This window comes from Myripristis murdjan, chromosome 4, assembly GCF_902150065.1.
Source record: "Myripristis murdjan chromosome 4, fMyrMur1.1, whole genome shotgun sequence".
Lineage (NCBI taxonomy): Eukaryota > Metazoa > Chordata > Actinopteri > Holocentriformes > Holocentridae > Myripristis > Myripristis murdjan.
This window is the reverse complement of record NC_043983.1, coordinates 20,618,784-20,631,697: the sequence shown is the minus strand read 5'-3', so window position 1 is coordinate 20,631,697 and position 12,914 is coordinate 20,618,784. Positions and strand designations below refer to the sequence as shown.

Below are 12,914 nucleotides of genomic sequence, written 5' to 3'. Positions count from 1 at the left end.
CAACTATTAAATTAATTGGCAACTATTTTGACAATGGATTAATTGTTTTAACTAATTCTTATGAAGATCATACACAAATTCTTTAACTCCAGCTTCTTAAATGTGAATATTTTCTGGTTTCTTTAGTCCTCCATGACAGTAAACTAAATATCTTTGGCCTGGGACAACACATGACATTTGAGGACATCACCTTGGACTGTTGGAACTTTTGATCAACATTTTACCATTTTCTGACTTTTTATGGACCAAACAATTAATTGATTAATCAAGAAAGTAATCGACAGGTTAAATGATAATGAAAATAAATGTTAGCTGCAGCTCTGAATTCCATGCATACTAACTGATGTGTCAGAGGGTCACTGAAATTTGTAATATTCTCATTTTTATGCTGAAGTTGTTTTTCCATTCAAGGTTTATCTGTATTCTGTGCCAGTTCATCTGCCTTGCTGAAATATCTTTGTTGCTATTACATGTTTGTCTTACTTGCTCTTTACCCATTAACGCTGCAGATTGAGCTTTCTGTGGGTTAGGTAAGCTGCCATCACGTTCATTCTTGCTGACTTTGCTTTCCCACCCAGTAGTATCTTTAGGTTTAGCTCTAATGTCACATGATGTTATTGTGCCAAAGTCAGAAAACATGCCTCTCCCCTCTGTGACTGTTCAGGAATAGGGTGTAGTAGTGAAAACAGTAGAAGTTTGAAGAGCTAACTTCCCGTTTCTGTTTCAGCCATAGCAGACTTGGGATAGTATTTGGCCAGGTAATACCTGGAGAACCATAGATTAGGATGTGTAACTTAAAATATATCTTGCAACACACTTCTTTACATTCAGTTCTGCAACATAGTGCCATATTATTAAATGTCAAATTGCTAAGTCAGTGGAAGTTGTAACCTCTCTTTTGTTACCAAAAGCAGATTTTTTTTCCTATGTGGAAGCACAAATTACTCTGGTGTAACTGAGGGGAAAATTTTACAGCTTTCTGTTAAATGTGCTTTTTATCACATAACTCATGAATGAACAACATGGCTTTCATACCTTGAGGAATTCTACTAAAGTTGCATGAGGTGTCTATCAATGTGGCAAACTTGGCAAAGTCATGACTGTGAATTACAAAAAAAAAAAAAAAAAAAAAAAAAAAAAATCAAAAGCCTCTCTCTAGTTTTGTCAAGTCATCTTTTGATGTCTAGAAAATCTTTACCTGGCATCAATTTGTGATTTGTACCACAATATGTCAAAGAGAGAGTATCGAGAGTGCACGTTAGTGCACATAGGGCTTATTAATCACCACTGGTTAATTTTAATGATACATAAAAATCAATATTCAGTAAGGCATGCATACAGTACTGGTAAATTTCAAATGGAAATTAGAATACTGCTTTCTTCAGCAGCCTTGGACGTTTCAGGGATATCATTGGTATCATTTCAATGATATGTTTCTAAATTTGTCAAAAGTAATGCAATATTTCAGTAGTCTTGTATGCAGGATAATATGTCTTCATGGAAGAGACTTTCCATACATTCATCAGATGATAGCGTGATCGGCACTCTTTGTGGCAGCTCTATTCAAATTTGTCTCATTGAGCAATTAATCACCTACTAGAAACATACTACACTGTAGTGCCATGTAATACACAGTATGATTTTCCTGTGTTGTCCATTGTGTGGCCCCATCCAGCTGGTCTGGTCAGACCACTCCACCACCCCCTTCAACCTTATGACAATTAAATATTGTTTGTATGTGATCTGGTCTTTTTTGGTACTAACCTGTGTTAAAGGTGAGCTGTGCTGTAGTCGTTCTCATTTGCACTGTGTCAGTGAAATGCTGAAAAAGAATTGCCCTGCAGGGACAATATAGTGAGTAAAATAAAAAGTAAACTCTGTATATGCACATGCGTGCGTGCGTGCGTGCGTGCGTGCGTGCGTGCGCGCCTAGGTGCAGGAGAAACAGCTTAGCCAACATATTTTCTATGTAACAACACTGCCGTGTAACACATTCCTGCTGCCAAACTGTACTGTAATCTTACGTTCAATCTCCCTTTGCCTTCCTCTCTCTCCTCCTCCAATTCTTGAGCCCTCTATAGATACGTACTTAAAGAGAAGTGACTCATCACTTTTGATAAACCAAAGTGCACGTAATTTTTTTTTTTTTTTTTTTTTTGTGGTACCCAGACTTCCTGTTGAGGTCAAGGCTTATAGTGCACACGCTCAACCTGACGACTTGACTAATTTAGTTTTGTCAGGATCTGCTATGAGGTGAATTCCAGGCTGAGTTTCTTGCTGAGTACAGACCTGGACTTCCTGCTGTACGCTGATTCAACCAGGTCTGTCTATCTATGGGACAGCACTTTGACCCTCCCTGACATTATGATCAACATATGACAGCAAGGCAGTGTGCCTTCACATTAGTCGAAGGTTCAGAGGAATGGATTACAATCAGGGAAGATCGAGTCACTGACATTTCAGTGTAGTACATTTCTGTTTCTGTGCCTCGCTCTTGCTGAATACATTTTGGATATCGTCATGGAGTATCTTAGCAGCCTAAAGCGATGATTTTGGATAATTTGGAATAGCAGGTAGGAATTTATAGATGTTGTCTGACATAAGAATTGTTTTATCTCAGCCTATTCATTGAAATGGTATTGGTGACGGAGCTTAAAAAATGGTTTAGTCATTAATAGTATCCAGTAAATTACAACTGTGGCCTGATTTATTATAAAACAAAACTAAAATTTATTTTGAAATGAAACTGATTCTTTTTTGTGAAGTGGGCATCCATGTTTTTTTTTTAGATTTGTGACACCACATGAGTTTGTCCGTCTACTTATCTGAATTGTAATTTTCAGGTTTAAAACCATTCAGGCTTGAGACACACCCTGTTGCCACTGTGTAGTTAGTTTCATGGGGGGGGTGGTGATGTCATTGTGTCTTGTGCTTCGTTACATAGAACGTCGTTAATTCTTACCTGAAGTGTTCATTTATATATTTAATTCCACTTACCTGAGAGATTTGCCTATGACTTTTTAATAATATTTCCCAAATGGTGTGCTTAGTCAAGAGTTTATAGCCAAGTTGTTAAAGTTAATGTATAACACCACAAATTAACCTGTAGTTACTACAGCAGTTGTCTAAATACAGTCCATCTAGTTTGTCAAGTATTATTATACACTTTAGCAAAAAAGACCAAGACGTTTGGAGAGTTTAGTTGCTGAATGACTAGTTGGCTTGAATCATGCTCTACACAAAAACACACTTCTCTTGAAATGTTATGTCAGTAAATTTGGAAATTCCAACATTTATATGACTACACAGTCACCTTGGGGATTGCCATTGCTTCTTCAGCAATTACAGAAAATAAATACACTTAAGTGTTTTGTTTCCAAAATGAAAATGATAATGATAATGTAGCACAAAGGGACGTTGTTATGTTCAGTTCCCTCTCAGAGAAAGATGGCAGAATATGATGCATTCATGTTAAGCATTAGGGGTTTAAAAAAAGTTCAAGTAAAGTTTCTGAAGTCTGCTTCAAATAATTGACAAGGAGAGAAGTTGTGTAAAATGTACCCTAGATCATGCCTGTTAAGAGGATGTTAATGTTTATTAAAGCGTGTTGCCAAAGATTAGCGCTGTTTTTTTTTTTTTTTTTTTTTTTTGTTTGTTTGTTTGTTTTACATTACCTGCTTGATCTTTTTTTTTTTTTTTAAATCAAGCTTCTTTCACACCAGATGCTGATTAGAGTTTGTTTTCGATCGTCCATGCAGGTGGCGACCGACAAGGTTGCAGGCAAGCTGAGTTCTACTCTCTCATGGGTGAAGAACTCGGTGTCGCACACGGTCAGTCAGATGGCTAGCCAGGTGGCCGCACCTACATCCCTGCAGACCACTGCTACCTCGTCCTCCACGTCACTTTCCTCTCCTGCCCTTTCGCCGTCCTCACCTGCCCAGCTCAGTCCTGATGATGTGGAGCTGCTCGCCAAGCTTGAGGAGCAGAACAGGTGAGTGCAGAGGTTATCACTACTGCAGCTTGTTATTATCAACCCATAGAGAAGACTCTCCCATTAAAATCAACACAGCAGGATGATCAGAGCAGTGTTCATTTTTGTGTGAATCATTGCTGTTGCAAAGATCTGTCGGCCATCGTCGTCACTGTTAACGTTTATTCATTACTTTCAGCAAGCGGACACGGCACAACATCTTGGTTCTCAGGAAAGCTTCACACACTGGACTGCCGTATACAACAACTAGCTAACTAACCACAAACGCCAATTTATTTTGAACTAGCCGGATGACCACAGCAAACACTTCCATGACTGTTCTGCTCCATTCAAGTTCTGTTTGTCAGCCTAACAGCCTGTTTGACATCTGGGTTGCATGTTATACGAGGCCTGTGCCTTGCATTACACTCATTAACTAGACCGTTATAGATAGATATGCCCTGATTGATTGGTCACCATCTGTAAGAACTGATGACACAACTGCTAAAACATTACTTGTGTGTCCAGTTCCTGTTTGTGTGGATAAAATGCAGAATTTTTTGCACTGGTTGCTTGCACACGTCTGTCCTCTGTGGCATTCTGGGTAGTGTGTACTGTATGTGTTACAAGAGGTTGAGGCTTCATGCGAGTTAAATTGCCATAAAGTGGGCTGACCTCTTCACACATTTATACACACACATACACACTCATCTGTCAGAATGTCAGAAGATTGTCACAAGCACCCCAACCTGCTTGTGTTTTTTTTTTGTTTTTTTTGTTTTTTTTAAATCATAATGATCATTTTATTTGTCATTAGAGCTCAAATTTAAGAGGGAATCCCGTTACAGTATTGTGTATACAGTATGTGGAGATTTAGCTGAATGATTCCTCAAGCAATACTTTTTAGTCTTATGGTGGATGGATGCAACTTCATGAAAACTGTGTGACAGAATTTAGTGCTATATGTCAGTCTTAATCACAGTGGGAAAGTGAAAAAATGCTCAGTTCTTTGTTTCGTTCATGTTTGATAATAGCCTCTGCTTAAGTGTCTTTCATAGGCCTTCAAAATTACCACAGTGCCTTTTGCACCTAATATTACATAGTAATATTAGGATATCATATCAGCCAGGGTCTCATTTTTGTAACAGCATAAAAAGCTTAAAGCCAAATTCAGGTCATTCTGTCAGGGTTAAACTCTTCACTCCTCCATGCCGGGGTGCATGCCAACTTAAAACACAGATGTCTGTTTTTTATTGACTAGTATCAACTCAATAAAAGGAAGTAAAAGTGACACTATTGTGAAATTCTAACTTGAACTAAATGTTCACGTTTCCAGTTTTTCACACAGCTTTCACTATTCTCTTATATTTAAATAAAGATGAGAGCTGACTGGCAGAGATGAAAACAATATACCTAACTTCATTCAGTGTTTTAATCTTTATACAGCATCACAGAATGAACAGTTTTATTTAGTAACCATGCTTGTTCTGGTCTGATGGTAATTTTGGCACTTAGTAAGTTACCCTAAAGATCAAAACAATGCAAAGTGCAGTATAGTTTTGACATCTGCTCGTCACACGGACACATACCTTGGAACTTGTTACAGACATTTCACAGGTTTTGCGAATCCACACTGCTGCATGACTTTTATGAGACACTTCTGCTTACATGACACCGTCAGTAACATCACCTCCAAAAATCCAGATCACAGCATGGACTTTTGTCGAGCTATTATATTCTGAATTGTTTTCGTGCTGCTGTATTGTGTTACTGTTTGTACGACAGGTAGGTGGTTAATCAGAATATTGATTGAGTAATCTAATAGCTACCCCGGTGCAAAATGAGAAGTCCTCTAGTCGCTGTGGTGCTCGGTGTTCACATCAGCTGAAGTACTGTTAGAGGATGATGCAACAACCCCCCTTCGCCAATCTCCATCCCTAACTCTGTGAATTCTTCCCCTGCTGTGGCTCTCACCCATTGCTAGTGCACTCTCAGTGTTGGCATGGAAACCAGACGTGTGGTTCAGAGATGGAGGGGGGGCGGGTTGTGTCACAGCTACCTCTGAAGAGGACAGCAGAGCTCTGTTAGATGAAGCTGTTCAATCCAGAGGTCAGTGACTCATCTGTAGGCCCACAAGAGCCACCGGTGTGCTGCTCCAGGGTACAGAATAACACGTTTTAACGTGCGTTAATGGAAGATCACTGCAAACTCAGAAAATATTTTGTTTTCGCCCTAATTTCCTTCAAGGAGCTCTGAGGAGATTCCTGTCCGTCAAGAATGGACAGAAGGCGTGTGTTGGAGAAGCTCATAGGTCACCTGCTCTTTGACCTTTGCCTCCATCCCGACAGGCAGGACCACAGCTGGGCCCTTTCAGCAGCCACGTTTGAGTGCTGCCACACTTTTCTTTTGAGTCTATTCTTTCTAAATCCCATGCACACTGTAGCACCAAGCGAGTACCTTGCTAAAGCATAAATCTAATCGTTTTACTATCAGCGTTCACAAGAGGTGCAACAGCTATAGCATGGAGAGGTGGGAGGTGTGTGGTATTTCTGTACGTGCTACAGATACTGTGATGCATCCCGCTCTTGCTCACCAAGTGTTTGTGTGCGTTTGGTGAGGCCTTTGGACCCTACAGACTAGATAAGACACAAGCAGTCGTTTGACTACTGTGAGAAAGACAAGGGAGCCCAGCAGTCACTACTACAATCTGTAAGTCAGACTTGTTACCGTGTCAGAGTTCCCAGAAAACCAAGGCATGAGGAACGCACCATGAATTTCTCTTGGTAAGAAAGTGCACCTTTATTCCTGACTGTATCTCTGGCTCGCTCTGGCACTATAATGGAATGCATATTGAAGAAGAGACATTGTGACAGTCATTGCAACGCAGTAAGAATGTAGCCTTACAAATTGTTTGGTTCTGTTATCTTTACCATTACTCCAGATTTTGTTTAACTAGTTATCTTCTCTGGCATAAATTGTGTTCACTTAAAACTTATTTCTTTTTAGTTTGTTCCTAGGTTTAGTCTTAACTTAGGGCTGTTGTTTGACTACTGGTGAATTATTAGCAGAGCTGCTACTAGACCACTTTCTAGGTTAAATAAATTCAGGTTCATGCGTAGCGCAGGCTTGGTTGTGCTGTATGTTTGTTCATCTGACATGGTCTAACTACAATGCATGAAAAAAAAAAAAATCTGCAGTTCCTCCTAAACAGTAAGTCTAAATAATGCTCATAGTATTCACACTTAGTTTCCTGTCAGTGCTGAATAAAAGTGAAAAACCCCTTGAAGGTTGGGCTTTGTTGGCCGTGCTTTTTGTTCCCTCCCACATGACCCAAATTTGGCTGTAACCCTAGCCATTCTGGGAGCACTCTTGGTGACGTCACCGGCTCCAGTGAAAAGGCCCCGATCTTTTTCCGAGATCAGGTGTCTGAGCCTTTGTGTGCCTGTCATGGGCTTCTCCAGCCCACGCAGGTTTGGAGTCACAGCTTCTTCTCTTTGTGCTGATCTTTGATCAGGTCACCCTGTTGGCAACTCTAGTGACAAGCTGGTAGAGTGAAACAGGGCAAGGTTAGCCTTTTGTACACAGACACACTTTACTTGGGCGTTTATCCACAGTAACCCACTTCTAGGGCTGGTGCTGATAACTGCTGAAAACAATCAACACACATCATGGTGTCAGTCATGGAGTTCTCTCACTGACCATCAATGACAGCAATTAGTGTAAACATTTTTAACAATGCAGTTTTTGGCCACTCAAAGCAAAAGTCATATAAAGCAGCAACCAAATATATAATATACTGAGTCCTTGTGTCAGAATCTTGTTGCAGCGTTGTGACTGTAGCTTATTTGCTATTATGAGAATTTGACTAAACAGGTTTTTGGAGCTTATGGTCACTGTGGACATAGCCAAAAAATCTTCCTGTTCACAAGGTCATTTCTGCAGCCAGTGGAAAACAATAATACTAGCTCACAAGCTAAAGCTAGTTCACTGGGTCAGATTTTCTCTTCCTGTTTTGGTTGAGACCCCTCCTTCATGCCGTAGGGCAAGGAAAAGATAAAACAAACACAGAGAGCACAAGATTGAATAAACCTATTGACACAGCAATAACTTGATTTTTTTACAGCCATTATGCTACCATGTCACATGCATATATTTAGACTTGTGTCATTTGGACAAGGCTATCAGCATCTCATAAAGGAAGGTTAATGAAATGTGCAGTTATCTTACAATAGTTTTAATTCAGTTCAGGATGGAGGCTGGAAACTGAAAGGTGCTCAGGAATCTACTGAGAGTTTGTTCTGTGGTTTAAGAACAGACTTGTGGGCAAGACCTCACCTTATTTGAGTTGGCTTTCATCGAGGCTTGGGCTAAATCCTGGACTCTGTATTGTAAGGTTTACTGTAGTCAGTGATGCATTGGGTTACTGCTGGTAAAGCTTTAATACATTGCTTGAGAGTAGCTTTTTAAACAGGCTTTTCCGTTTTTAGCACTTCACTTGAAATTTGGGTGGCGTTGGTGTCAACTGTGTTTGGATTAATGTTCAGCTTCAGTCATTGAGCTACTTGCCTGAAGCATTTACTCGCTGTAAACCTGCACTACTTTTACAGCACCCACACAAACCTTTTATATAGATGTTTATTCTCTCCCTGTAGTGAGCATAACTTTTGGTTTCTACATCAGTAGAAAAGCTTCAGTTTTATTTATGTGCTTGTGGTGTAGGATTATTGTCATGTATCTCTCTGTGAAGTTGAACTGTTGTGAATTTTGCCCACCTAATATGATAATATGGTGTGACTTGCAGCTTCATATTCTCTAAATTTTTGTCAGAGTTAATCAGAATCAGAAATACTATAATGATCCCCACGGGGAAAATGGGTAATTGGATGGTACATCAACTCTATCTAGTTTATCAGGGGGAGGGAATTATTTCAGTCTATCCAAAAAGCACCTGCATCAGTTTTTTAGTTTTTGAAGGCTAGGAAAAGACATTGCTTGTATTTGTTGGTAATGCTGGTGTGGCCAAGTGGTCAGAAAATCAATTTTAAAAAATGATCCTAAACAGCTTCTTAAAACTTGGCCTATTTCTTGAAGACATTACACAATATTTTGGAAAATAACACTGCAAATACTTTCCAAGCACTCCTTAGAGCTATCTAATTGAAATATTACTGTCACACTTGGAAATGGTTAGCTGCTGAATAGTGTCTGGTAGGGTTTCAGTGTCTTGCTCAATGTCACTCCTGCAGGGTTTGTGCTTGCTCAGATTGGGGTGTGAATCTGGGCCCTGGGTTTGAAGAAGATCCTGAAATTTGGGGGGTGGCAAGTTTGTGCTTAATTTAAAAAAAATTAAATTTAAATTAGGAATTGCACAAGTTATCTCATTGTGTCTTTACACAGTCTAGGAAATGCTAACAGTTCCTCCCTTATTGTGTGCAGGCTGCTGGAGACGGACAGTAAATCCCTGCGTTCAGTGAATGGCTCCAGGAGGAACAGTGGCTCCTCCCTGGTGTCCAGCTCTTCCGCCTCCTCCAACCTCTCCCACCTGGAAGAGGACTCTTGGATCCTCTGGGGACGTATCGTCAATGAGTGGGAGGAGGTGCGCAAGAAGAAGGAGAAGCAGCTTAAGGTGAGACTAATGCACATGACTCATTACCTGAGGCGACAGCAGAGACGCGTGCAGGCCAGCTTAGAGTACATTAAAAGCTTACTGAAACACATTTGACCTTTCTGCTAAACACTAGGTACAGGCAAGAGTAGCGCTTGGTAGCTGCAAATGCTGTATTTTAATAAATACTCTAACTTTATTTATTTATTGTTGGGATCCAAAATAATTAATACCTGCATTATTGATAATTCTTAAATATTTTGGATTTTGTTTTCATCAGTCTAGGTCCCAAAGAAAGAATTTAAAGCTCCAATTTTGTTCCTGGATTGAATTTGTTAAACTGACCTGTTGTTCTGTAGGCTTTTGCATTAAGCTCTATAATGGCCCTGTTTATTTGCAGTGTTGGAAGTAATTTGTTATGAAGTAACGCATTAATTCCACTACTTTTGGCTGTAACTAGAAATGTTACTAATTACTTCTTTCAAATTAGCGCAATTACAATTACTGAAATTTAAATGGACTTGTTACCCGTAACTTTTGTCATGATAGCAGACAAATACAGCCTATTCCGATTTATTTTCCGGTTTATGATCTAATATCAGCAGACCGTATGGTGGTACATTGAATGAGTGAATCAATCAGTCAGCATTAGACTGCACACAATGGCCGAGATTATTTTTCACTCCTTGCGATCAAGGACAAAAATATAGTGGTGAGTTGTTGTGTATGTGCAGGTATGAGATCTTTATCCACATCAAAGAATAGTAATTCTAATCCTCTGATGTGGTAAAACAACATGCTTCTATAAAGCTAATGGCAGTTCTCAGACTGCAGTACTGGGTCCACTGACCAACAAGGAACCACTCCATCCAAACAACTTGATTGCCAGGTATATTCTTGAAGACATGCAACCAACAGCTGACTCCGTTGCCCTCAGACAGCTAGGCCTAATTAGTAAAATACCAGTGATAAATAGATCATCTGCATTAATAAGAGAATTGAAGTTGGCATTTAAAAGTAACACAAAAGTTACTTTCCCTAATAACTTATTACTTTTATATGCAGTAATTGGTAAAGTAATTGAATTACTTTTTAGAGAAGTAACTAGTAACCGTTCACTTTTCAGTAATTTGCACAACGCTGTTTATTTGAGTGTTTACTTGGTCCAGAGGGAATTTCCAAGGCTATCTTTGTTCCTAAGTGACCCTGTGGTGTTGCCCTTGAATTTGTTATTTTAGTTCTTGACACTTGAAACTAAATATAGGTTGCTTGTTGCTACAGTAGCTCTCAGGTTTTGTGATAATCCTATTCCCAATCAGCATAGTGTCTGATTACAAATGCACATGCACAGTGGAGAATGTGAAGTGCTCAAAAGTCGATATTTGTTTAAATGTGTAAATGGGGAAGTGTAATATGGGACCAGAACAGTGATGTTCACGTCTGGGTGTGGTATTATGTAATTTCAGAGAAGTGGTAATGGCCAGATGGTTGCAACTGGCCCGGGATATTAATCATAACTGCTGATGCCTCCTCCAAACGTGTGGTCAATTGACATTCTCTTCCCCTCGGCTTACACAGAAACCTGTTTTTCAGTTGCAGGGAAAAGGAAGAAGCTTGACTTTTCTGTCGACGTCAGCAGAACTCCCCTCTCTTTAACGTGCTGCTGATGTATTCTTGTTTTCAATACTTGCATTCCCGCAGGAGCCCACTTTCCATCAGAGTGCTCTGGCAGAGAAATCTCAGTTAAATTTAACTGTCTGTTATGCAGTGAAGGCACTGAAGTTTATACTCTGGTATCAGGTGGAAGTGACACTCTAGATGTTTTACATGATGCTTAAAGCAAAGTTGAACTTTGATAGAGCATTGGGTTGTGTTGTTATGAGTCCACATGGGGGTGAAATATCCTCATTACTCCGTACTTCTCCAGGGTTGCTAATCCGCAATACTTTATTTCTATCTCCGCATTCACTTCCAGTGTGGTAAAACAGCTCCCACAAATATACTGCTAGTTCATAAACAGTCCACAAACTAAATTTTAAACTTTTCTTGTTGTTTTCCCACTTAAATCGGAAAACAAATACAGCAGGCCCCATCTGCAGGAAATTTAGGCATAGCAGCCTTGAGTGAGGAAGAAACCACTTGATAGTTCTGTCAGAAATAATTGTAATTACACACAAAAAATCAATAAAAGCCACCAGGACTCCTCATTAGTTGCATGGAGCAACTAATGAGGATATTTCGCCACCATGTGGACTCAAAACACCCCCAGGTAACTTTACAACTCAGCAGTCTACCAAAAATCAGTTTTGCTTTGGAGAGAAAATTTGTCCTAAAATGCTTTACTCTTAATGGCTACCAAAGATGAATACTGGATTTCTGGACTATGTTGTTCCGTGTATTTCTCTTGTTCCTGTGAATATCTGCTTAAGCAACTGATGCCACGTTTAGATATTTCCAGTACAGCTACAATGGAATAGCAGGAAATTTCAGCAGGTTTTGCTGTCAGTACTTCTAAATCAAAGAACAAGGGAGTAACTATTTTGCACAGATATTTAGCAATCCTTCATGGAGAACCTAATCATAGCAGTGGCAGAGATCAGTAGACCAGAATGCAGTGTCACTTCACTGTCACTATTGCTCTCTAGTCTATCTACGCTTAAAACATACAAGGAAATGCAACAACTTCACGCCTGTTCTCAATGTTCTGTAAAAACTGTGCAGTGTAACAACAGAAAGCCTTTTTTATGTGGCTTGTTGACCCTTGGAATAAACCAAAAAAAAACCTACATTTAGGATTGCTTTGAATACTGAAGGTTGGATTTTTTTTTTTCATTTTATTCATGAGATTGTCCTTACATCTGTGTGTGAGACTGTCACTCAACATCAGTGGGATAGGATAACGGGCGTGATTAAACAAGCTCCGTGGCACTGAGTGCAGCTTTCGTTGAGACTCAGACAAGATATGAGATGGTGCATTGTTCCAGCACAAAACTTGGCTTGTCTTGTCTAATCTCAGTGAGAGGGAGAGAGATCCCCTGCTGAAAGCCCGTGTGGGTGGACCTCTGCTCCAGATGCACCCTGGATTGACCAGATGCACATTATGCTCACTCTCACACACACAGGCATACACACACACACACACACACACACACACACACACACACACACACACACACACACCACAGCTGGAAAGGCCAGTGTTCCCTCTCTGCAGAGGAAATGGCTTAATCGAGTTGTATCAGCAGCAGTATGCGAGAAAAACATTTCAAACTGCAGAGTGCCTTGCTGACACAATTATATTTAGCAGTGGAAATTGTATTATTATGAGATACACTCTGT

General features: G+C 39.8%; 1 protein-coding gene across 9 annotated transcripts in view; it reads left to right on the top strand.

The window, feature by feature from the left end:
* The window catches only part of evi5b (ecotropic viral integration site 5b), a 41,246-nt gene that overhangs the window by 7,724 nt on the left and 20,608 nt on the right, over nucleotides 1-12,914 (top strand). For 4 of the 9 annotated variants that reach the window (XM_030048920.1, XM_030048914.1, XM_030048923.1 and 1 more), the window contains 2 exons: nucleotides 3,759-3,991; nucleotides 9,407-9,596. In XM_030048920.1, the coding sequence (XP_029904780.1) occupies nucleotides 3,840-3,991; nucleotides 9,407-9,596 (342 nt within the window). In that variant the 5' untranslated portion in view covers nucleotides 3,759-3,839. Of the gene's footprint in view, nucleotides 1-509; nucleotides 531-1,924; nucleotides 2,322-3,758; nucleotides 3,992-9,406; nucleotides 9,597-12,914 lie in introns of those variants that run through there. The other 5 variants (XM_030048918.1, XM_030048919.1, XM_030048916.1 and 2 more) reach the window with 4 other exon arrangements.